The sequence below is a fragment of the Papio anubis genome, chromosome 4 (assembly GCF_008728515.1).
Source record: "Papio anubis isolate 15944 chromosome 4, Panubis1.0, whole genome shotgun sequence".
Taxonomy (NCBI): domain Eukaryota; kingdom Metazoa; phylum Chordata; class Mammalia; order Primates; family Cercopithecidae; genus Papio; species Papio anubis.
Window position 1 is genome coordinate 43,802,089 of NC_044979.1, and position 25,950 is coordinate 43,828,038.

Here is a 25,950-nt window from a genome sequence, read left to right on the forward strand (position 1 = left end):
AAGAACAGAACTCCTAATGGACAAACATTTCTTCTGATTTATAACTATGGATGGCTATAATTAATAATGGAATCCCTTTCTGCCTAGTAAAAACATGTGCAAACATAAGTTATTAGGTAATTCACGAAGAAAAGCAATTATAATTATTGTACATTTAATCACCTAGGAGAGTATCCTGTTGGATGTTGAATATAACATAAACAAAACTTTCTAAAGACAGTTCTCATAAAGTGAATTCATAGCACAATCACTAGAAGCACAACCATTTTTCAGAATCTCAAGCGGATAAGAGAAATTCAGAATTGAGGGTACTGTTAGTAAACTCACCATTCGATGTCTCAAAGAACACTGGAGTACTCAAAAATGACAGAGGTCAGTGGCAAACCATTCACTTTAAGTTCTCTAAAAGTACATCAAAAAAAAAATACCTATAAGCTTTTTGGGGAAGAGAAGTTGAATTTGGCTATTGGTTGATATGGCTAGGTATTGTTTTTCTAGGAAAACCAAAAGAAATAAAAACTGTACATGAACAGACATTTTTTAAGCTATCACAAGTTCTGCTGACAGATTTGATGGTTCATAGAGCAAAGATGTTGCAATCTGACCTTACCGTAGAGAAAATACAAAGTAGAATTTTAATTTTTTATTGCTTCATTTTAGCATATTTTAAAATTTTAAAATACATGGAAATGCTGAAATGCTATCATATAAATAAGATAGAACTTTAAATTAATTTAAATGTTCCCTTCTCATTTATTACCTCACACTGAAATAAAAGTGAATAAATAAAAACACAATAAGTTAAATACTAATTCTTCCACAATTCAAATTTTTTTGGCCAATTCCTAAAATCATGTGTGATGAGATATTAGCAATTCTTGGTTTGTCTTAATATTAGGGTACTCGTAAGACAAGAATAATTTAAATCAATATTTATTACCCAAACTTATTTAAACTAATATTTTTTTCCTTTTAGCTCATCAAATATTTCTTATTTTAAAAATCAGAATTACTAATAATCAAAGACAGTTATTAATACACTGACAACTGGGGCTCTGTGTTTTTTTTAAGTTACATATAATATATTTTTTTTTGAAAAAGTACAAAATGCTTGGAGGAAGCATCAAAAATAACTATTAATTATTGATATCCATAAGGAAACCATATATAAATGCATTTAAGCACTCTTAACTGTTTTACTGAAATAATTACAAAGATTCAGAATGACTGGTTTTTGGCTTTGCATAGTAAAGAATACTAATATAGATAAATTATCAATTTAATAATAATGTTTAAACTGCCTGAAATACTTGGTCTCAGCAATTTATTTTTTTTTTTTCTGGCATGCTGTTTAGAAATCTGGGAAACACAGATCACAGAAAGAAGAACAAAAATCACTAAAAGTATTCAAATCTCACCAATTAGAGGCAACCACTATTAAGCATTAGCATATTTTTCTAAAAGAGTGAAAGTGCTAGAAAGAAAATTTTATGAAATTAGGGATTTACTATTTTTTTTTTTTGAAAAAGCATTGTATTCTTACATGAAGGATATCAATACCTTGTGTTCCCAGTTAGCCATTTTGCCTAATAATTTTGTTTCTGTGAAATTCATGAAGTGAATCATCTTCCTGAAGTGTAATCTTTTGGAAGCAGGGACTTTGTTTCAACATTATGTCTTTTCTCCATTGCTTTCAAACCTAAAAAGTCACTAAATATTTACATAAAAGGTAATGGTGGTTTGATCAGAGCAGTTTTTTGGGGCAGCAATTTTCAAACATTTAATTTCAGGTTCCCATTACACTTGGTTATATCTGTCTATAGTTTCCATATTAGAAATTAAAACTAAGATATTTTGTGAAACTATATTTTTAAACTCATTCTATACAAATATCATGTTTTTGTGAAAAATAACAATATTTTCCAAAATGAAAATATTTATGAAGAAAAGTTTCATTGTTTTTACACACTTGCAAAACTCTTTCATGTCTGTCTTAATAGACAAGAACTGGAGTCTAATATCTGTTTTTGTATTCAGTCTATTGCAATATGGTGCTTTGGTTAAAGTAGGGGAAGAAAACTCCAGTTTCACACAGATATGTTGATATAAAAAGAAAGAATATTATGATAGTCTTTTAAAATAATTGTAGGTATTCTTCTTTGATGGTCCTTACACACAAAATATTGCATATTTAATTGCACACACACTAGTTTCTTAAAGGTTAATTGCAACTAGAAATCTGGAACCATGTCAATAAACTTTTTGTACTGTTGCATTAAAATCTATTGACCTGCGTTGCACTTTGAATGGTCTTTCACCCTCACACAATCCTATAACATCATTCATTTATCTTTGGGAAATTTGGTTCCCTTAGTTACGCAGAGCTTCCAAATACTAACTTTCATTATATTTCATTATCAAATGTTTTCAAATTGTACTTATTGTTATTATCATTGATTTTATTTAAAAAAAAAATTCTGAGTAATGGATACAAATTTTCAAAAATTCAAATTTTCACTTGAAAGTTCAAATTTTATTATTCACAATAAATGCTGACCGTTGTTTCCCTTGAGGTGACAGATTTACTTCATCCATGTTTGAGATAAGCCTGCCAAATACCATACCAGCCTGAAAAACTGTAGGTTGTCTATTAGTAATTGTTTCAAGTAAAAATGATTCACCATGAAAGTGGCTTGTTTAGCTCATGATTGAAACACACAACTGTTTTTCCTCAATATAGTCATTTGATTACAGCATGCAGAAGTATTCTTCCAATTTTATCAAGCTGAATACTTAGAAAATCTTGTGCCTAAGGGTCAAGATTGCATGCAACTAGTAGGTATTATTGCTCCATCAAAGATATTCTTAAGGGAAAATGGCAGCTTCTTTTAATATCAGCTTGTGCTGACAGAGGAGACAATGATTAATTTTGCAGTTTGGTGCCAATGTCATGCTTTGTGTTAAAGATCAGTTTTACTCACCAATGCTTTTGCACCATAAGTATACAAATCTTGACGTGATGAAAAACATCAACTAGTATCTTCCTGTTACTATGAAAATAGTTTTAATCTTGAAGACCCACTGCAAGGTTCTCATGGGCTCCCAGGAGTACGCAGACTACATTTTGAGAACCTCTACTTTGGATAATTTTTCTGACAGGATTCCTGGGGAATGCATATGATTTATCCAGTCCTATTGCTCATTTTTAGAATAATAGTTTGTCTTATTTAATATATAACATTAATCCAAAGAATCTTTAAAAATCAGATTGGCAAGCATCCTCCTCCCATCCCCAGCCAACCACCACTCCCGAATAACCTGTCTGCGACTACCCAAGATTGCCAAGGTCATAAAAAATAAGGAAAGACTGAGAAACTGTCACAGACCAGAGGAGACAGGGGAGCCAAGTCAACTTAAAGCAATGCAACACCCTGGACTGAACTGTACAACACAAGGATATTAATGGAGAAACAGATTAAATCTAAATGAAGTCTGAGATGTGGTGAATAGTAATGTAGCAATGTTGGTTGTTAATTTTGAAAAATATGATGTAAGGTATTACTAATGGGGGAAACTGGATGATAACAATATAAGAACTCTCATTGCTGTCTTTGCAACTGCTCAACAAATCAAAAGATTCTTCTAAAATTTAAAAACAATAAGTTTTTGAGGGAGAAAAATCTTAAGGCAGATCATGGACCCACACAGAGCTCAAAATTACTCCTCTGCTCAAAATTCATTTGTTAACTATTTTGTACAAAGTTAGAGCCAAAGTGCTTAGCATCCCTATATAATCTGGCCACCCACCAACTTTCTAGTATTTTTCTTAGGTGGTCTTTCCCTAGCTCACTTTGCTTCAGCCATGCAGGACGCTGGGCAGTTCCTCTAACATCTTAAGCGTGTGTCTGTCTCAGGGACTTTGCTCTTGCTTTTACCTCTGCCAGGAACATTCTTCTCCCAGATAATGGAAAGATTTATTCCCTCACTTCCTTCAGGCCTCTGCACAAATTTCACCTTATTGGAGAGGTCTCCTTCATCTATTCTATATGATGTAATAAGCACCCCATCCCACTTTGTCACTCCTTATTCCATTTACTCTGCTTTATTTTTCTCCATCTGCTATAACATCACCAGCTAACATATATTGTTTATTGTCTCTTCTTCCTGAAGTGTAATCTTTTGAAGTCAGGAACTTTATTTCAACTTGATGTCTTATTCCAACATTATATCTCTGATTAATTTTGTGTGTGTTTAAAAAGTATTTTGATCATATGAACTAAAATTAGCAGTTTTTTAAAACAATGTATTTTCGTAACAAAACAAAAGAGTTGAAAATCCTGTTTATTCTTAAAACTGTTTCTGGAATTGTTACTGGTTAAGTTTGATTTTAAATTTCTGCATACTATAAGGTTCTAGGGAGATTCAGGGGGAAATATAGACTGAATATCCAAATGAGACAACATTTTAATGGTCACCATGATTAATTTAAATATTGCTAGTATAAAATAGCAACATGAATATTATAGCTTCTAAAATCTTATAAATCTGGTAACTTCTCTAAGAAATTTCAGGTAGAAAAACCTCTCAATAAATCTTATCTTCTGAAGGGTATTACACAAAAATGAACTGGGAAACAATTTAGGTCATTTTTCTAAGATAAAGATTTAGTTGAGAGATGTGTTTTTGATATTTACCTAATTTTTCCACACTGAATATGTAGGTATGCTGTGTGTATATATATATATGTTCCTTATTTTAATTCTTATTGCTAGATAAGTGACAATCCAAGTAAAAAGTGCACAATATTAGAAAAGAAAGTCCTTCAAGGTCTGATTGCATTGTCCTTCACTAATTGTGCCTAACAATTTATTCAAACTTTGAAACCTTTTTAAAAATTATATTTTACACCATTTATAAATAACAGCAGAAAATTAAATGCTACAGTGTTGTATTTTGAGTTACCGTATTTCTTAAAAGACAAATGGTTTTCTTTCTACATTTGTAGAATTCTAAGTGATAAAAAGCTTTTGCTGAATTCTGAGCTATATTCAAATGTCATTTCTTACTTTTGGAATTTTTAGATTTGAGATACAAAGACGGTTATGATTGGCCCAAAAATAGTGTTCATTTTTAAATATTGACAAACCTTATATATTTTTAAACTGAGCATATTAATTCCTTATTACTCCTGTGCCGATACCCTCTTCTGTCCCTGCCTCCCAGGACATCTGTGTCTGGATTCTGGGTAATTATAACTTGGTAGAACTTACAGAAATATTTAATATATGGCAAATATATAAGTGTTTTAAAGTCATCAAATTATTAGGGCAGAAAGAAAGTTCTGAGATTGGAAATAAAATCAATAGTTTCAACAAAACTATAAATTTGTTCTCCAAATATCTATATAGATATATATTATCTATGTCTCTCTCTATATATAGATAGATCCTATATATAGGAAAAGAGAGAGAGATTTTATCTCAAAACAAGCTAGATGGTGGATCTGTAGAACAGACTGAAACAGGTACATGAAGTCATAAACGAAGCCGAGGCTGTGGCCCCACTGAGCTCTGGACCCACACACAGGTCAAGATAGCAGAAAGTTCTTTTACTGTGATGTAATGAAGACCCCACACAAAGTGGGGAATCTACACCGAGCTTAGTTCTTGACACAAGTATCTGGGAAGTTGTTTCCTGTTCCCTGCCTTCTGCTCCCACTGTTCTTTGAAAAGAGTATGAAAATAGGTGCTTTAAATTACTTGGGATCATAGTTTATAGGATAACATATGTTTTGAGAGGCAGGAAGAAGGGCATTCAGACTTGAAGCAAACTCAAAATCCAACTCAGATACTGGGTGTCTCACATTTCTGCGTGAATAACAAGAATGTTTGTAAAATGAACATCCTTGGGAGATAGAGTTAGCATCTCCCTCTGAAGCCCTGGTCATGTTTGCTTATTCTTCAGTGTAATAAATATAACATATTTCTCTAGGACAAAAGTAAAACACATTTGCTTTATGTGTTTTAGATTAGAAAACATGTGAGTTATCTAATCTTGGGTAACCCAGTCTTCTTCATGTACAGGCATTGCCTGTCCCTCTTTGTTTTATCCTGTGGGAATTGGAGCTCATAAACCTGGTGCAAATAATGTTATTTTGGATATTGCTACTTCTGTTAGTAATTATGCTCTTTGTCTTTAGCCCAGGAATCTCGTGTCTTCTGACAGCATCTATGAAACTGTGGCAGGCTGATTTTTAACTTGCAGATAGAGTAAGCTCTCAGACTCTTCGCAGTTGTAGGCATTGTTAAAGGATTGAGGTAAGTCTCCATCAAACGATGTGGAAAGATCTCCAAGACATATTGCTAAGGAAAAAGAATCTCAAAACTACATATGCATATATTAATACATACACATGATATATATATAATCATACGTACATATATAGATGCATGATCACATATGATATACACACACTATAAACCCATTCTTGAACTCAACACACACAAATAAGTATGTAAATATTCAAAGAAAGTTCCAGAAGAATGTGCACCAAATAATTACAGATGATTATTTATCTACCAGAAGAGAAATGTGATTGGGCATTTGGGTTGGAGGTGAGTGGGGCAATAAATCAGGTATTGAGGAGAAAAGAGTTTAAGCAGTTGGCTCAGGATATGTTCAGCCTCTTTGCCAATGGGGAGGACCTCTGGTTTCAAGAAAATAAGGAAAAGTGATTTGATCTAATCTCCTTGTCAGCTGGACTTCCATGCAAATAGACTGATAATATTAGCTAGGAGAAAGAGACCTTATTCACAGAAATCTCTTAGCAGGATGTCCCTGAGGAAAGGATTATTTATAATAATTATAATCCATATATAATAAATACATCCAAGTAAACCTATGGATTTATGAGGCATGACTTCTAAGAGAATGTCCCATAAATTATAGAATTTTCTTGGGTAAAAAAAAAAAAAAAAAGAATTGAAAAAAAAAAGGAAATGTCGTATCATTTAAATGCTTCTGACTGTATCAAGTGACGCTGCACGACCTTTCTTGGATGTCTCATATGACTCTGGGCCAAAGATAATATGCGTAATCGAAAAAGAAGGACCCAAGGAGTCACATAGAAGTCCCAGAACTTTCTGCTTCTAGATTGAGGATATCTTTAAAATTATTTGTAAAGTTTAATACTGGGTGTGATGTCAGATTTGTGTGAGACTGTTTTGATAATTCAATACTACATTCACCAACACACTACTTCCCTGACCACCTCTACACAGCCCATACATTTTGATTATTCTTGACAAAGTCATCAAAAATGCAATAAGCCCTTTTCTGTACACTTTATATATTTGCCTAATTAAAATTATATTTGCAATTTTTTCTTGAATTCTATGATACTCTTTCTTTATGGGTATTTTTCCACCTTCTAACAATTCTACATACTTTTTTTTCTTTTGAGATAGAGTCTCACTCTGTTGCCCAGGCTGGAGTGCAGTGGCGCAATCTTGGCTCACTGCAAGCTCCGTCTCCTGGGTTCACGCCATTCTCCTGCCTCAGTCTCCCAAGTAGCTGGGACTACAGCACTGCCACCATGCCCAGCTAATTTTGTTTTTGTATTTTGGTTTCACCGGGTTAGCCAGGATGGTCTCGATCCCCGGACCTTGTGATCCACTCGCCTCAGCCTCCCAAAGTGCTGGGATTACAGGCGTGAGCCACTGCACCTGGCCTAATGAGCATTTACTTTATTCTTGGTACTTAGCCTGTATTTCCTATTTTGTGCTCACAACACCCCCATAATATGTGTTATTATCTCCATTTTATCTCTCCTACAGAGGAGCATAATGAGGCTCAGAGAATGCAGTCATGTGCTCAAATGTACACAGGCAGTGGATTATAGAGCCCAGATCAAGCCCAATTCTTTATGCTTCCAAAGCCTGGGCGCTTACTTCTTTCCTTATTTTCTGTCTGACTCTTAAAAGTTTTCCTAAAATTTCTTTTCTTACACTTCTATGCCTGCTCCAAATTTGTATTCTTAAGCTATTCTGGATCAACAGCCACTTTGAAAGCTTGAAGAAAATGATGGACTTATTTCCCAGAAAAGTGCATCTAGAAATAAATACAAACCCATTTCATACTTTCTATGACTTTCCAGTGAAATCTGGCCATGACAAGAGGTGCCCATCTATGTATTTATTCTAGTGATCTTAAGCCTAGTAGCTTCAACAAGCACCTGTTTGTGGTTGCCTTTTATAGCAAACGCATCTAATGCCGTGACTCACCATTAAGCACTCTAAGTGTGCTACCTCTGTTTCAGCTGTGGATAGCATCAATAGTCCCCTGAGGGCTTGCCAATAAAATCTAGCATCAAGTAACCCCTTACTAATGTTCTGCCTCAAGAGTTCTAGCTCAGACCACCGTGGAATCCAGTCTGGCCAGAGTAAGTGCAGCTTGGCAATGTGGGATCTTGCCACTGGGAGCAATGTCAGACAATGGAGTAGGAGTTTCCAGATTAATGTCCCTACTTCCTATCCTTTAGGTGCACATTTCTGGGAAACATTGTGTGTCTTCTCAGCGGTGGAATGGAGCCCCACTACCCACAGTGACAACCTCAGTGACACTCAACCTGGCTTTTCCTCCTTATCTGTCTCACTCTTCCTGCTCTCTCATTCCTGCTCTTGGGATCACCTCCCAAATAAACTAAATATAAATTCTTGCTTCAGACTCCTCTTTCAGGCCAACCCTATCCAAGCTAAAACAACTCTCAAATTCTCAAATTCACTTTTCTACTACTGACCTCTCTTTTGAGGTATCATCCAACATGTCAAACTGCATGAATAATTTAACTTTCGTGTTGTATGAGGCCTTCATTCTTAGCACATTCCATTTCATCTAATGTCCCTTATCTTGGTTAGTGACATCATTATAAGGAAGTTCTTCAAGACTAAAACAAAACAAAACAAAACAAAAAACAACTTTGGTGTCATCCTTGACTCTTTCTCATTCTGTTTGACCATCAATTATCTCCCAAATGTCTCATTTCACCCACCTTCCTCCTTTCCCCACTGCCCTAGTCTTAGCGTTGAGTTCGAGACAACCACTTACCTGTCTATACTAACAGCCTCAAAATCTGGTCTCACTTTCTCCCTTGCCTCTCCCTCATTTCCAGTATCTTGCACTCTATTTGCCTAATGATCTCTCTAAAACACAAATCTGAAACTGCACTTCTGGCTTTAAATTATTGCAGAGAGAACAAAATATGAGTTACTTGGCATTGTATAAAAATTTTAAAACCTTCACAATGTAGCCACAGTTTATTTTCAGTTTCATCTTCCACTTTGTCCTTACTGTAGAAGTTGTTTTTCAGTCACATTGAACATACCCTGGTCTTAAAACAAGTCTGTGCTCTTCACTACTTCATCTATTCGTTGTAGCTGCTATTCCTTCTGCCTGAACAATCCTCTCTCGTGTCTGCCTGAAATCATTTTTCAAGAACTAACTCAAATAACATTTCCATCAAAATTCTTGCTCCTCCCAAGCTTTGGTCTTCTGCAATCCCATATGATTTTCACATTTCTCTGTCTTCTCACAATGTATTTGAACATTTGTTCACTTCGTTATTTTCCTGAGTCTACTGTGTGCTCCATAAATGCTGCAATGTTGATTATCTTGTCTTCTCAGTACCTAGAAGAAAATGACTGCTTAAAAACTATGTGCCAAACTCAATTGAAAGGTATGGAGAATGTCAAGAGGGAAGTCGATGTTGAAGAAAGGCACAGGGAAAGAATGATCAACTGAGGAGACCTTATTTATGAACAGACAGCTTGGGAGGAGTAAAGAGTTGTGAATGCAAATGGAGCTCAAATATAAAAGGAAAGCCAGAAGTCATACGAAAAATGTCCACACCCGGAATGCAAAGAGTAATATACATGGCACAGACAAATGCTCAGGTCCAGAGGTGTTGCCGTAATTTAAAAACAAAACTTGTCCTGCAGGTGATTAATGCTAAATTTCTAAAGTATTGCTGCTATTTATACAAACTGCTATATTCTTAGGGTTAATCTAGCCTAATACTTCAAATTATTCTTTTTTTTTTTTCTTTTTTTTTTTTGAGACGGAGTCTGGCTCTGTCGCCCAGGCTGGAGTGCAGTGGCCGGATCTCAGCTCACTGCAAGCTCCGCCTCCCGGGTTCACGCCATTCTCCTGCCTCAGCCTCCCGAGTAGGTGGGACTACAAGCGTCCGCCACCTCGCCCGGCTAGTTTTTTGTATTTTTTAGTAGAGACGGGGTTTCACCGTGTTAGCCAGGATGGTCTTGATCTCCTGACCTCGTGATCCGCCCGTCTCGGCCTCCCAAAGTGCTGGGATTACAGGCTTGAGCCACCGCACCCGGCCCAAATTATTCTTTAAAAATTATTGTGCACATAAAGGCATTATATTTGCAATAATATTAAGTGATTGGAATGTTATTTCCTATTTTGAAATGTTTTATAAATTGCAATTTCTCTTTTAGGAAACTTGGTGCTCCAGGCTTGTGTGTCAGAAAGAATGTTGAACATCAGTTTCTGAGCTTCTCATATTTTACCTGATTTAAAAGCCAGAGGTGGAACTCCAGGAGTAGTGGTATTAGGCTACAAAAAGTCTCTGAAACTTTCACAAATAAAAAACTCAACATGCTTTATTGTGTAAGTAACTTTAGAAGAAACCGTTTTGGTTTTGATTTATGGGGTTAATTCTCCTTGCCAGACTATAGTACGCAAATAGATAAGATCTGAAATCTTTTTTTGATTTCAATATAGAAGATATGTTGGAGAGATGCCAAATTTATTGTGATGTCCCTACATTCTGAATTCATATGAAAAAGGATTTTCCAGAGTTCCAATAAAAGTAATATTTCCCTAAGAGTGCAGTGATCCTTTTCTGTTGTTCTGCAGTGACGCGATAGTCTATTGTGTCACAATTTGATGTTCTACAAATCCTTTGGCTTAAACACTGTCAATCGTCTCTGTTAATGTTTTCTTAGTATGTTATAATTGTATTTATCTGTTCTCTACCTGTCCATGTTTTCTGTTAATCTGGGCTATTTTTCCATGGGTTCCCCCTCTTGGGAGGAGACAACTTTATTCCTCATGCCTATATTATATTCAGATTTTGCTACAGTAGTGTCAACGAATTTCCTCCGTATCAGATATTCAGAATGTTCTTCCAGGATATAGGTGGTTACATCATACAGGGAGGTGAGCTAGATAGATGACAGATGATAGATAGATAGGTAGATAGATAGGTAGATAGATAGATAGATAGATAGATAGATAGATAGATAGATAGATCTCCTGTATCCTAATTATGTGTGCATGTATGTCTTTGTATCAGTACACCATTAAAAGTTTATTATTTTCTGGAATCTCTTTATATTTAGCTCACCAGAATATAACAAAAATCAGTACTTCTAGCTGAGTTGGAAGCAACCAGAAGATACAAAAGGCAAACTGGAAAATGACATAAACCTAATTTTTAGACCAAGAGAATATTGTTGACGTCTTGTACATATAAACACAAAAAGTGATTGTATGATTTTTTATTATTCTCCTTTGATGAGGTTCAATATAGGATATTAATTTTTCTTTTGCTAGAGTTTTTCTACATACGTATATATACACCAGTTTCTCCCATTACCTTGTAAGAGTTCCTGGACCATAAACTATCCCTGAGAATTGATTCCACACTCCCCCAGATACGACTTTTCATAAGCCAAGTCCTTTAAAAATACATTTCATATATTTCTCAGACTACATGTCAAATCAGTATCATGCAAACATAATACTTTTACTACTTTCTTAGAGCATGGTGTTGAGAGGAAAGAATTTAATATATCTGTGCGACATCTACATTAATGCAATGGTGCAATATTGAAACTGCTTTTATCTGCCACATTTCTCAAATGAAAGTGGCAGCTAAATGTTATGGTAGTTAAACTGTGAACCTTGCTCACAATCTTGCCTATGTGGATGTGGCCCTTTGGTATTATTAAGGCAGTAGTCTTTATTCTGCATCTTAGACTTTAAAAGTTTCTATGGATATAAGAAGTCTATCATGTGGTCATGTCTACACCGTAAAATCTTTCCAAAGTGTGCAGCAAATTCTTGATAGAATTCACAGGTCTTTCAAGAAATTAGAGTAAAATTTCATCTGGCATTGCCACAGTGCGCTGCAGAGGAGACTGTGATCTAGCAAGGCTCCCAGGGACCCTGGAAATGAATGTGTCACTACTTCCTGTTTGAGTTTGGACCGATCTGCCTGTTGTTTGCCTCTCCTGCTGTGTCCCTTGTAATAACCTTGTACTTCACACACGGAAAGTGTACCTTCCACTATTTGAACAAAAAAAAAGGTTGTAATTTGGTATTTTGAGGTAAATATATCCTTTAGTAGTTATGAAGCTAATTCTTTCAGAGAAGTATACCATTAGCAGAAAAATGGGCTACAGACAAGCAACTTCCCATGCGAATATGTTTAAGTGGCTTGGAAAGGGATTATGTTTTAAATATCCTTATACGTTTATGCAAATTGAGTATGCTAGAATCCTTGCTGTGATGCTGATAAACTCCTTGCCTCACCCACAGTCAACAATATCTTTTCTTTAGCTGTTCTGATTAAATGAGTGACATTCACTGTTGGTAAATCCCCCACAGAGTAACTGGAGCTCGCATGTGCCTAGCCACAATACCAGTAATGACATGATTCTGAGGGGATTTGAAACCCTACCTCAACAAATTTATTTCTGTTTTTCAACATATATTCAAAGCAATACTTTGGCATTGTAATGTGATTCTTGACAGGGCTAAGGTAAATTCATCATGCTAAACTGAAATGTTTCTGGCAGATGTCTACTCCATAACAATCAAATTGTGTGTACTGTAATATATGACAACCACAGAGTTACTTCTGCTTGTAAAACTTACAAGTATAATACTTTGTTAATGCAAACCTGGAATGTAATTATGCAATACGTTATCACGCCACATTTTCTCATTTGGAAAAAACTTCTTGAAGACAGTCTGCCAACTTATAAATAATGTGAATTTTTAAATGAATATAGAAAGGATATAACTTTTTTATCACAAAGATATTCTGGCATTTTGATACTTTTCAAAATTGTATATTTGTTGAAATTTAAGAGAGTGGAAAAGTGAAATGTTTTCTCTTATTAAATATTAACTTTGGTCCCCCTGGAAATGGTTATTTGTCAGAGATGGATGCTCTTCTTTGAAGAAGAAATAATTAAAATGCTGGCACTAAGTATTGAAATATTTTAAAAATAGATAGATTTTGTGATAACCTCTGCCTAAATATCTGCATTATCTATGTATTTAGTACAATTCATCATATTTTAGGACTAAGGGCCTAAAAATATTTGCTTGAGAGAAAATCTAATCCAAATAAATGGCAACCTTTTGACTTCACTACAAATGGAAAGCCTCAACCCATTATTCCTTTTAGTCTATGTCATTCACTCAACACAAAAACACTCATGGAATCAGAATATAAAACCTTTCAAGATTCTGGTAAATTTAAGATTTTATATTATGGTTAGGATTCCCATTGCCTTGTCTCCCATGCTTTCAACAATTACTTCAAAATAAATATTTGCAAGAACAGATAAAAGCTCTTTATTCCTATTTGATGATCTAATTGCCAGATGAAAATTGAACATCTGCCTGGGAAGCTGCCTTGTGATTTCCTTTAAGTATCATCCTCTACCACTAGAGACAAAAATAATCCACGTGGCTTGCTTTTGCCCTGGTGGTGCCTCTTCTCTCTTGTTTTTCTTAGTAAGCACCTGTATTTTAAAGACCTTGAAATTTCACTTGTATTTCCAATGCAAATTTAAATATTTACATTTTAGCATAATTATTTTTGAAAAAAAAAAACACAAATTTTCATTCCATGACCCTTTTGTAATTTATTGTGAAAATAAAATTGTTAAAGCAAGTTTGGATTATTTTATTCGGACCAAGAAAACAAAATGTGTGATGCACATAAATTATGACAAATTAGGCAATCTCTTGGGGCCAGTAAACACCTCCCAGACTAACAAAATTGAGAACATGCCCATCTGAGAATTTGAATCAGGTGGTGTAAAAAGACAAAGGCTGGCAAAAATATAATTTTGGATTTACTCACTAATTGCAGGGCTGCTAGAGGCCAACCAAAGAGATTTGGACCATACAATACCTAAGACTTATGACGGGAACTGAACTTCATTAAGCAAGTTAAAAATCAGTTAGCAACCAGTTGATTTAGTTAAAAATGGTCAAGTCAGTGTGTGCATATAGGTTGGTGGAAAATTTTTCTCTTTCAATTATTATGCTTGCAATTGTCATGCAGTATGCATCTTAGGGCTACATATTCAATTGTTCACATTATTTAGGTTATTCATACTATAATATGCATATATATTTACCCATTCATTCACTTAAAAAACAACAAATATATAATTGTACATCTCTTATATGCCAGGTACTCTGGATATGCCTTGTCCATCTCTCCTTGGCTTCTTGTGTTTCTCCCACTTCTGCCTACCACACCCTCTGGCTAATATACAACATTGGCATACTAGGGAACTGGAAGATTTTACTCTGGCACTTATTTTACTAGTTCACCCACCTGAGTACCACATATGCTACCATTGCCATCATGTAAACCCTAATAGGAATTATGATGAAAGTTCCTAATGTTGGTGAAACTGCCTATGAATCACTTTCAAATCCATTGCGTTGCTTAAGGAAAATATAACATTTGTGACCTGAAACATGAATGTACTTTATAACTTCTATGAACTTGACTTTTATTTAACATTCATATAGTCAGTTTGTATGCAAACACTGGGCATGTTTAATATGTTTATTCACCTAGGGATAGTCTTTCAATATCTTTCCAGAAAGATATTACTTCAGTTCCCTCTCACCCATCCGTCCCTACAGCCAATGGGTTAGTTCAGGTCCTCACCATCTTTTGTGTTTGTAAATGAATGGAAAACCTTTCAACTGCCTATCCAAGTTCATTCTTCATCTCCCTGAGTTCATCATCCATACTGCTTCCCCCATAAAAATGTGATCAAAATATAAATTTGATCTCACCATTTCCTTGATTCAAATCTTCAGAAAGCTTCGTATCACCTACAAGACAAAATTGGGAGCCTTCAGCAAGACATTTAAGGTGCTGCCTCGCTGGACTCAGTTCTGCTTCTTCCTATGGCTCCCTACTCTCCATCCTGCTGCAACATAACTGTAAATGCACAATGTATGGATAAATAATGCATGGATGAAAACTTCTCCAAATCCAAGTATGAATGCTTCCTCTTCTGAGAAAATTTACTGATTCTCCTAAGGAGACTTAGTCACTCTCACTTCTCAATTCTCATTGCAATTATACTTGCTTCTATTCCAGTCATGTAATGCTATTGAATTAACATGCATTGTCTCTCTTTAGGCCAGGCACAGTGGCTCACACCTGTAATCCCAGCACTTTGGGAAGTCGAGGTGGGCGGATCACTTGAGGTCAGGAGTTCGAGACAAGTCTGGTCAACATACTGAAACCCTGTCTCTACTAAAAGTACAAAAAATAGCCAGATGTGGTGGCACACACCTGTAATTCCAGCTACCCAGGAGGCTGAGGCAGGAGAATCGCTTGAACCCGGGAGATGGAGGCTGCAGTAAGCTGAGATTGCACCACTGCACTCCAGTCTGGTGACAAAGCGAGACTCCATCGCAAAAAAAAAAAAAAAAAAGAAGAAGAAAAAAGAGAAAGTAGCAAGTTTTCTAACTTAAGATTGAACCAGGTGTTTAAGATCTGATAACAGACCTACCTTAGTTTACAAATGTTTGGTGCCAAAGGCATATAGATACCATATTAACTTGTAACCATTGGGTACATTTATATAGAATCCCTAAATATGGCATTTCTGGGTGGATCTGTAATCTGTAAGCTAAGATTTCTCCAATGGGTATGTTTATGCTGATAATGATACTGAGCCATTTTAGGTTGTGGGGAATAAAGGAAAATTTCATCACCTTTGGGGATCCTAAAGGCTTATAATTCAACCATAAGCTTTGTATCATTCATGGTATCAATACCCTCTTTCTTTCCCTGTCCCCCATCCCCAGATTGTTACAGTGTCAAAAGTTAGCAGGGAGGATATGTAGGCATTGAACCAAAACTGTTGAGTAAGTTTCTGGAGTGTCTAGTGCAGTTCTTGTATTATTGTATTATTATATTTGAGTAACTGTCAATGTTAAATAGACACAAACATCCAAGATACCCCAGGATTTATATTTTCTTAAATCTTAGAAATACATGATAACGAGATTGAACTCAGACATGTGCATCTGCACACAAACAAGCTCACTTTTTCTTACTACCTCATTATTCAGAGTACTGGCAGGAAACAGATGGCTCTCTCATAGGGTTTAATTGAAGGGAGATTAATAAAAGGGACTGTTAGCAGAGAAACAATCAGTTGTAAGAAGACCAACAAAGGAGTTTGAAGTTCCAGGAACTAACAGCATTGGGAAACCTCTACTTCTCCGAGCCTGCAGAGGTACCAGGAGAGAGCTATAGCTATGGGAGAGGGGCCGTTGCACGGGAACCCGTAATGTGGTTCCTACTATCAAACCACTGTCTGGAAGGAACAGGGGTAAGGGTGGGGTGGGAATTGATACTTTGACTTCTCTCCCATCTTTTGATTTCCCACCAGTGCCTACCATCAGTCAAAGCCAACTGGAAACCAGAAAGCAAGATATCCTGGCACAAAATCAGGCAGAAAGAAAAAACTGATCTGACGGTGGTAAATGGAAAATGACTGACACCTAATATTATGAAGAACATCTAACTCTTGAGTCTTCATCCACCTAAAAACAATGGACATCACTGATAAGTAGGCACAGAACAGTAACGCATTGTGAGTTCATTGACTTTTGGGTCAAGGTATGCCATGAAAGATAAGTAGTACAGTAGCTATGAATTTTATTCGCCCTTAGAGCCCAAGTCACGAAACCCACTCAAGGTAGGAAAGATGGGAGACAAGAAACAAGACAGGCAAGACTTCAGATCCGCATGTTTCCATCCTAGCTTCAAGCAAAGCTGTTTTGATTGAATCTATTTATTATATGTGGTAATATGCAAAATTACATAAGAAATATACCCGTCTAATGGAAAGATCCAGAAATAGAAATTAGGTTTCCTAGGTCTATCAGTAACTGACAATGTTACTTTAAAAAGTAAACTTAAGCAATCTGTCCCAGTTTTTTCATCTGTAAAATGGAAGTTATAACGTCTATCCTAAAAGAATCATAGTTTTATGAAGATCAAATGAGAAAACGGATACGGTTTTCTTCTGAAAAGTTAAACAAGTTCTACAAATGTCAGCCCTATCACTTTTGCTATCTCCTAAAGCTGTCCCTGAGTATAAGCTGCCAATCACCATATCCTCTTTTTTGGGCTATCTTTCCTCTACACATGGAGCACTTCACTCAACTCCAACTTAAACATCACACACAAAGGAAAGATAAGCAGCAAGAAAATCCAAATGCATTGGCAATACCACTGCATGTTAAAAAGAAAGAACTAGATTCACGTTGAACTTCGTTTTCGTGGTGCATAACTCTCCTTTCCATAGGTCCTATTAACTTCAAAGGGAGCTCCGTGCATGTAAATGATTATATTTATTGGATGCGCCAACTCTTTCTTATCCTCCGGGCACAATTAGAAATATCATAGAAAAATGAACGTCAGAGACTTGGATCCATATTTGATATTCTATGGGAAATTCCCCATAGTTACAGATGTTAAAAATCCTGCCCAATGGTCCAGTTATAAATTTATAGTATTTCCTTTTCTATATCCTTGGAATTATTTTTCTCTGATTTCCTTTTTACATTAAAGGAAAAATATTCCCTTTAGGTCCAGATAAATTAGTGATAAAACCTTGGCTTGTTGTACAGCTTGATATAGTAATACAAATTTAGACTGTGTAACCCCTCTCTTTCAAGGAACTGTTAATGCTTCCTTGAGATTATCCCGTTAATAGTTACAGGAACTCTTCCTACTTCAAGTTCACTCTGGGAACTGCTCTTAGAGTCAGTGTCTAGGAACTCAATTCATGGATGTTCAGCTTAATATCATATCCACTAAACCACACTGTAATTTCAGTGTTCCTTGTAAATTCAGGCCATTATCAATATTTTTGTTAGGTGGCTAATAAACTTAGCGTTCTGTAGCTGAAGTCGCCACAATAAATTAAATTTGCATGGAGCCCTGTGCTTTTCACACCACTTTGGTGTTTGTTCACTTTAAATTTAGTAGTTTCATGGCTCACAGTGGAAGCGTCCCTAGTACTGACTCTGACAAAATAATGCCCTCATTCGGTGCTATCAGTGAATATAAAGACCTTGAAAATGTTATAGACATGGCTCCTCAGCCATATTACGTATTATATATTTTATATATAATCTAAGGGTAGGTTAACTCTTTAGCTGCATATTTTTTAAAGTGACAAAAAAGGAGAAAAATAGAAGAAATCTTTCAAATTAAATATTTAGAGCTACTATAAAAGAGAACATGCTACTATTAAATGATGAAAAACATTGCTGGAAATGTACCCACATCTGATGATGATTGGCAAAGATACAAAGGCTTTTTAAAATAATGTTTTGATAAGCAATAGGACTTATGAAAGATTCATTTTAACTAGCCTTAGAGACAAATAAACCGTATCATATTAATTTGAACCCATTTTTAATTATTTGTAAAAAATAAGTAAGCAAGGGCAGTCTAATTGTTGTAAATATTTATAGAGCAAAACAATCCAAACTAAATATAACAATCAACTTTCTAGTGAAAATGTGTGTAAGTAGGTTTATTTTGAAAGGAAAAGTCCTACTCCCAGTGTCATAACCAATTAAATTCTCCAGGTAATGACCCCATTTGCATAGCGAGCGGAACCCACAAGTGGGAATTTTAATGGGTACACCACCTGAGTACAGTAATTGAGAGTGACACAACTTGAACTAGTTTTGTGCTTACCCCACTGAAAATTCTACTCATATTATTTTTAATGTCAAGCTACAAGTCAAATTTCAAGATGATGGATTTGTTCTTTTTTAAGCACTGAGTTTGAATAAAAGAAATGCTTTAATTCTGTTATGCACTGCATATCTTTGCTTTAACTAATCTGTACTTCTGATTCTCACCATTGCTTCATTTTCTTCAGTGATTGGAATTTAATTTTATTCATTAATTTGTGAATAATTAGATAAAAAAATAATGTCCTCAGCAGCTAAATTGCTTTTGGATTGCGATTTAATGTACTTTTACCAGAATATGTATTATAGTTAAGCTGGCCTAACAGTTTACTAAAATGTAATTGTGTAAATATGCCCAGTTATTCTTTTTGATGATCTAACAAAATCTAATATAATATGTATTCATGGGTATTTTACTCCTCCTTCACCTCAGCACCAATAAAACACAGTTTCTGCAGAGCTGATCAGAGACACCTTGTCATCTAAAGATGTTACTTTTAAAAGATAGTCTCCTTATCTCTCAGGCACTATTCATGTCCTTGAAAGAATTGTGCATTCTGATTGAGGGATCATATGACGTCCACATGAAATTATATAATAAAGGTGATTTCAAGACTCTAAAAGTCAAACACACACGATGAACTAGGTTTTGAGGTGACATTCTAAAACTTCTTTTGTTTCACTCTAAGATTGCTTGCGATCTAACTATTTGTAGGTGTTTGACACCACTCTGCCACATCTGTAATTGGCATAGCATCCAGCAGACAGGCTCTGTACATCTTTACACTGCAACCTACCAAGTTAAGAAATGTATTGGTTCAATATAAAACAGCAGGCTGTTTTTAGACATAGTTACTAGTGCACAAGCTTTAATATGGCTTGGCTTCATCCTATAATGAGATCTTTTGGTTCCCTGCTCAACAGGCTTTTATTCCTTTGCAAAAGGCTATGAACTATGTCAAGTGGATCAGCTGCTTTTGTACACCCTCTTTCTTGGCTTTGGAGCATAATTCCTTTGCTTCTACCCCTTTATGCATCAGACAGAACTTAAGAACCTTTTCCATTTTTCAAGCTAAACTTAGAATTTGTTTGAATTTGCTTTTCACCATTTTCCTAATAATTACATTCTCAACTAAACCTCACACAAAGACCTGCCTGGAAGTGAACACCTAATTGCAGAGCTATACTTTGTCTTTAACACACATATCTATACCCCATGTTGGTAATGTGTCAAAGGATGGTTATCTGAAATGATTTCTTCACGGTCACCTCACAGCTAAATTAATGCTTCCTTTTCAGTGAGCACTAAATGGGATGTGGTAAGGAATTGAGCGCATAAATAGACAAACAAACAATGGAAGTAGAACTACTAGCCACAGTTCAGTCAGAAGGCAGGAAGCTACTTAACTTGACATCTGGCTGCTTAAGAGTTATAGTTGAGGCTCTAGTGGAAAGTGTCATGCTATTGTGACAGTTTGGTGAAGAATGGGTGGTGCAGATTCTGTTTGCATAGAGACACTGCTTTCCAGGTGGGGCTCGGCTGTGGTTTTATTTCATTTCCAGATTGTCTATTGTCTTCATTAAAATTTGGTCATAAATATGATATTTTGAGTTATAGTGCTTTAAAAGGAGCAGTCGTGGTCCACCGAGAATTTTGCAAAGTATGTAGAAGATTTAGTCATCAATGATAGCTTTTGTAACACCCACCCTCCATGTTAGGGCTGCATTACAATAGTATCCCCTCTCCACAACTTCTTCCATTTTAAGCAAACTCTAAAAGCAATCTTAAATAAGGAAGTAAACACTGGCAGGTTCACTGTTGAAACTGTTTTCTCACGGGAGGTGCCAAACTTCTTCCCGGGGTTGAAACTTCTTAAGGGTTATGTGACTTTCTTGAGGTGCCTAGTACCAATCCAAGCACAAAGAAAACACTCATCGCAGTTTATTGTGTGGGCATATTGGAGATGAAGGGTTGAAAGGATTTTGTTTTAATACCCAATGCTTGATTACAAAAACTATAAATAGTAAGTGTGGAACAAACCCTATTAATATATTACCCATTGTTTAAAACAAAAATGATATGTTCTGCTGTATTAGTGTAAAAGAAAACAAACTGGATATTATGGTATTTGATGAAATTTTCTGTCACCAGTCAGATTAGATATAACAATCCTACAGACCTACAAATCACAAGTAATTGGAAGGGGCATAAAGGTCTTGAATAATTTGAAAAATAGTCTTATGAATAAATAACTTGGTTAATTAGGCAGTTAGGTAAATCTAAACATTTAAGTATCATTCAAGAAGGCAAGATATAGAGTCTCTGGGCTCAAGTCTTATTTATGTTAGGCAGTGATGTTTGACTCTTATAACATTAGAATCTAGGGCACTGACAGAGTTTGTATGGATAAAGAATGGAAAGTTATTACATAAGGTTGCCTTGGTTACTCCTTGAACTGCTCAGATAACATTGACTACCCAGGTGAGGAAAATGGATACAGTTGATACACTGTAAAAATGAAAAAATAACTTTCTAAATAAAAAGTCTTCTCCTAAATAAAGTCATACTGTACTGTTTTAGTTAGATGCTAACTGCAAAGCATTTACAAAAATTGTGCCACTATATGCCCTACATGGAAATTCTTCTGATTTATTTTTGAGTGAAATTCATTAAATCTAAGACTCAATTTCATAGATGTTCGAGCATTTTTGCATTGGTTTTTAATCTCGGCACATATTGTAAAATTACCTTAGTTTTTCTAAGTGGAAATATAGTTCCAAAGTAAATAAATGAAATTAATTTACTAAAACGATGTAAAAAACTTGTATTTTGACATATTATAAAATTTTAAAAGAACACTATGTTTTGAAATCACATGTCAATGATCATTTACACCATAAACTGATCGATATTTTTCATAGTTCATTTATGGACACGAGTCATGTGATTTACATAAGAAGACTCGGAAATCTTCAGACAGGGATGAAACAGGATAAAGACAACCTACAGGTTTTAACTTATGGTTGAATTCTTTCAAATATTAGTCAATATGTCAATTAGATATAAACATATGGTAAAGCAAAATAAAGAACTCATTTTAAAAAATTTTCGAAATAGTGTATTCAGGATAATACAAGTCCAGTTTTAAAACATTTTAAAAGCCTTTCCACATTGAAAAGGACACTGCCTATAACTATAAATTCTAGCACTTAGTCATGATAGCCATACAGTTCAACAAAACATTTTACATTAAGAAATCATAAGATATATTGAAACTATTTTCACATTTGCCTACTTTTCCTTTTTCTGTCTTCCTTTTAATTATACAAGATACTTTATGGAATGACTGTCTGGACTAGACAAGAGGAAACGTACTATGAACATAAATACAAAAATAAAATTCTGGTATCCATTAACATTCTCTGTTATGGAGAAACAGTATTTCAAATGTGCTAATATTTTCATCACAAATTGTAGCAGTATATGTTTAAATATTAGACTAATCACTTGTTGAAAAACTGCATATAAAAAGCCAAATATTCTAACAATTCCAGGTAATTAGGAGGTTTCATGTGTCCATAAACAGATGATATTCTCACATCCTAACATATAAGCATAAGTTAATTTTGGGTATATGTAAATATTTAGATTGTGGCTACTGTAAAATAGTACAAAGATTTCCTTATATTTTATGTAACAAATGAATTAAGTTCTTTAGAGGAGAAAAATGAAGACAGTTATTTACCAGAATTATATTCAGATCCCCAAATTTAAAGGTTTTGTATGTGTGTATGTACGTATAAGTAGCAATAAAAGAAAGATTCAAAAGTTTGCTAAGTTTTTTCTTTTTTAAGCCCTTTAAGTAATGAGATAACTAGAAACTAGGTTTCATCTCAAAGGAAAAACCACAGGTGATATTCTCATACTTCAGGTTAAAAACCTCTCTTAAAAGGCTAGGTTTGCGAAAGGCTTCCTAAAATTATGCTTCTGTTGTTACTATCAATGTGATATTCAGCCAGAAAAATTAAAAATAATTATTAATCCCAAAGCATACTTTCAAAATTTCTACAAAGAAGTATATTAAATCAAACCAAACTACAATTTTAGAGAGATCAAACTGAGTAGGAGAGTGCATGGTACGAAAATTTACTCTCCCTTTCATCTAAGCCACACAGTCTCTACGTCTCAATAACTATATAATTAGTCTTGTAATTGACTGATTTCTTTGCACTTAAGGATCATTATAACCTGCCATATTAGTTTAATTTAACATAAAGTTGTAATACAGGAATTTGGTCACAGTAGTGGATGTCTAGATTTCTTCTGCTTTGAAAAGAATGGTTTCCATTTATCTGTGTTTACAAAAAATAGCAATGCTTAAGAAACAAACCAAAGTAAACAACTAAAATGCTTTCATCCCAAAAAGACCTAAAGCTCTCAAATAAAAGAGAGCCTTTGAATAACTCAGAACACTGGGATTTTAATATTAAAAATTTCCCAATTTAAATGAAATGTGTCAGAGTACTCAATCTTCTTTATTAAATAGAGCTATTTTACTAAGGCATTATGTTTTCATCAAAAAAAGTATGATAACATTTAAATTATGTGTAAGAAAATGCATACTTTTATTAATTTAAACTTTATAGCTTTTTTAAAAAGCTGTATTACTGCAACTAATAACAAAGGATGCTGAAGGCACTGTTCTTTTAACTGGTTAAGTGCTGACACGATTTAGGGTGTCCATCTAAAACTTTGTCAAAAATTGAAATAATTCATTTAAATACCAGATGAATCACTCATTCTAAGAGCGTCTTCAAATGCCACATTCTCCCTGAAGCCTTCCTGAATATTCTGGTAGCAATTTTCTGCGTATTCCAACAGCCTTTTGAGTATATGTCTCTTATAATCCTCACTTCAGTATGCCTTGTGGTATGGTTCATTCTTTACACACCTGCTTAGTCTGCTAAATCTCATGTTCCTGTGGACAGGAGTGGAACTGTATCTATCTCCACAGTCTGAGGAAAAGAGTCTACACAGTAGGCATTCAGCATCTGTTAAACAAGCGGAGAAGGTAAGGGAGAGAGATCAGCACTGGTTCCCAACTATTATGTGGATTTGTTTCCTAAAGTTTCTTTTAAAATAAAGGCTGGTTTATTTATTTACATATTTATTTATTTATTTAGAGATGAAGTCTCGCTCTGTCACCCAGGCTGGAGTACAGTGGCACAATCTCAGCTCACTGCAACCTTCAACTCTTGGTTCAAGCAATTCTCCTGCCTCAGCCTCCCAAGTAGCTGGGATTACAGGCACCTGCCACCACACCTGGCTAATTTTTTGTATTTTAGTAGAGACGGGGTTTCACCATGTTGCCCTCGCTAGTCTCGAACTCTGAGCTCAGGCAGTCTGCACACCTTGGCCTCCCAAAGTGCCAGGATTACAGGCGTGAGCCACTATGCCTGGCCAAGACTGCTTTCTTTTAATCACGAATAGATACATATCAAATAAACTGCCAGGTTTAAATACTCACTGAAAAATAATATATTTGGAGCAAAGGGCTCCTGAGAATGGTTAGAAATAGAAATACCAGTAAAAAGGAGAAGACATTTAACATTTGGGGAGGGGGGTGTCAAAATGTCCCTAAGTTATTGTAACATATTAAGAAGTTTATAAAACTAGTTAAAGTAGTTAAAATTTCACATATTAAACCATGTAGATTCAGTTAAAGTAAAAAGGCTTTCAGAGATTATTACAATAATGAGTTAACAGTGCAAATTCCATGTTGTTTCATGAGAATCTTACAATGTGCTTTTCTTCCCCCTAAAAGTAAATTTTTAAACACTCTCCAGTTTTAACACAAACAAAAGATAAATATTTATGAAGGAAAACAAATTCCACAGCATTCCATACAGATTTCCAAGCAGTCTGATGATTCACAACAGGCATCCATGATGCCACAGTCCATATCACAAGGGCAGTTACAGTCATCCCCCATCTCATCTCCACAGCAACAGCAGCAGGCTTCTGAGGTGCAGATGCCACAAGACGCTTGTCCCAGGACAATATTGCAAAGGGTCAGGAATTCGCAGAACAAGCAAGCCAGGATACAGTGGACGCAACAATCTTCATTTTCAGTGGTAAGGAGACCATGTAGTGAGAAAAAGGAGGAACACAACATGGTTATCAATAGATTCAGTAAGAATTGAGCAAAATAGTTAAGTCATCCACAACCCAAATGAAGTTTGCTTTGTGAGCTGGAAGCTCAAAAAGGAGCTTAAGTTAAACTCTAGATGAGTGATCTTTAGAAGTAGATACTTAGTTCGAAAAAAAAAAAAAAAAAAAGTATTGTGTGTATGCACATGTGTTCACATGTGTTAATTACTCTCACAAACTGTGCAATGGCTCTTGGTCCTAGATACCACTTCTCTATGCTTCTTATCCATCTTTCTATATGCTATTGCTCTTTATAACACTGGGCTAAAACAATTGCATTTTAGTTATTAAAGTCCTTCAGAAATAGAAATTTCCTTCAATTGCTCCACCCCACCTGCTCTAAAATTGAAAAAGAACAAATTTACATATGAAATATTTGATGTATTATTGAAAAATTAATTCAATAGTTAAACCAGAATCCATTAAGACTTCACTTTCCAATACAAATGATTCAATTTCATGGTTTTAGGCCTTTTATTTCACAAATATTAAATAAAAACAGTGAGACTCTCTGGTTGGGTCCAACTATTGTTTCTAGAAGGGTTCTTCTGCCTACTTCTAACAAAGGAATTTATACCTTAGCAAATGTGAATAATGACACAGTAACATTGCTTTCCCACTTCCTTTGGTGGCAAAGAACTTTAACATCTCTGTTACCTCCT

General features: G+C 35.1%; 1 protein-coding gene across 4 annotated transcripts in view; it reads right to left on the reverse strand.

Annotated features, from left to right (window-relative positions):
* Positions 1 to 328: 328 nt before the first annotated feature.
* Positions 329 to 25,950, reverse strand: part of MDFIC (MyoD family inhibitor domain containing) — a 113,466-nt gene continuing 87,844 nt past the window's right edge. For 2 of the 4 annotated variants that reach the window (XM_009203724.4, XM_009203723.4), the window contains exon 5: positions 21,005 to 25,198. In XM_009203724.4, coding sequence (XP_009201988.1) covers positions 24,951 to 25,198 — 248 coding nt within the window. In that variant the 3' untranslated portion in view covers positions 21,005 to 24,950. 4 annotated transcript variants of the gene reach the window in all.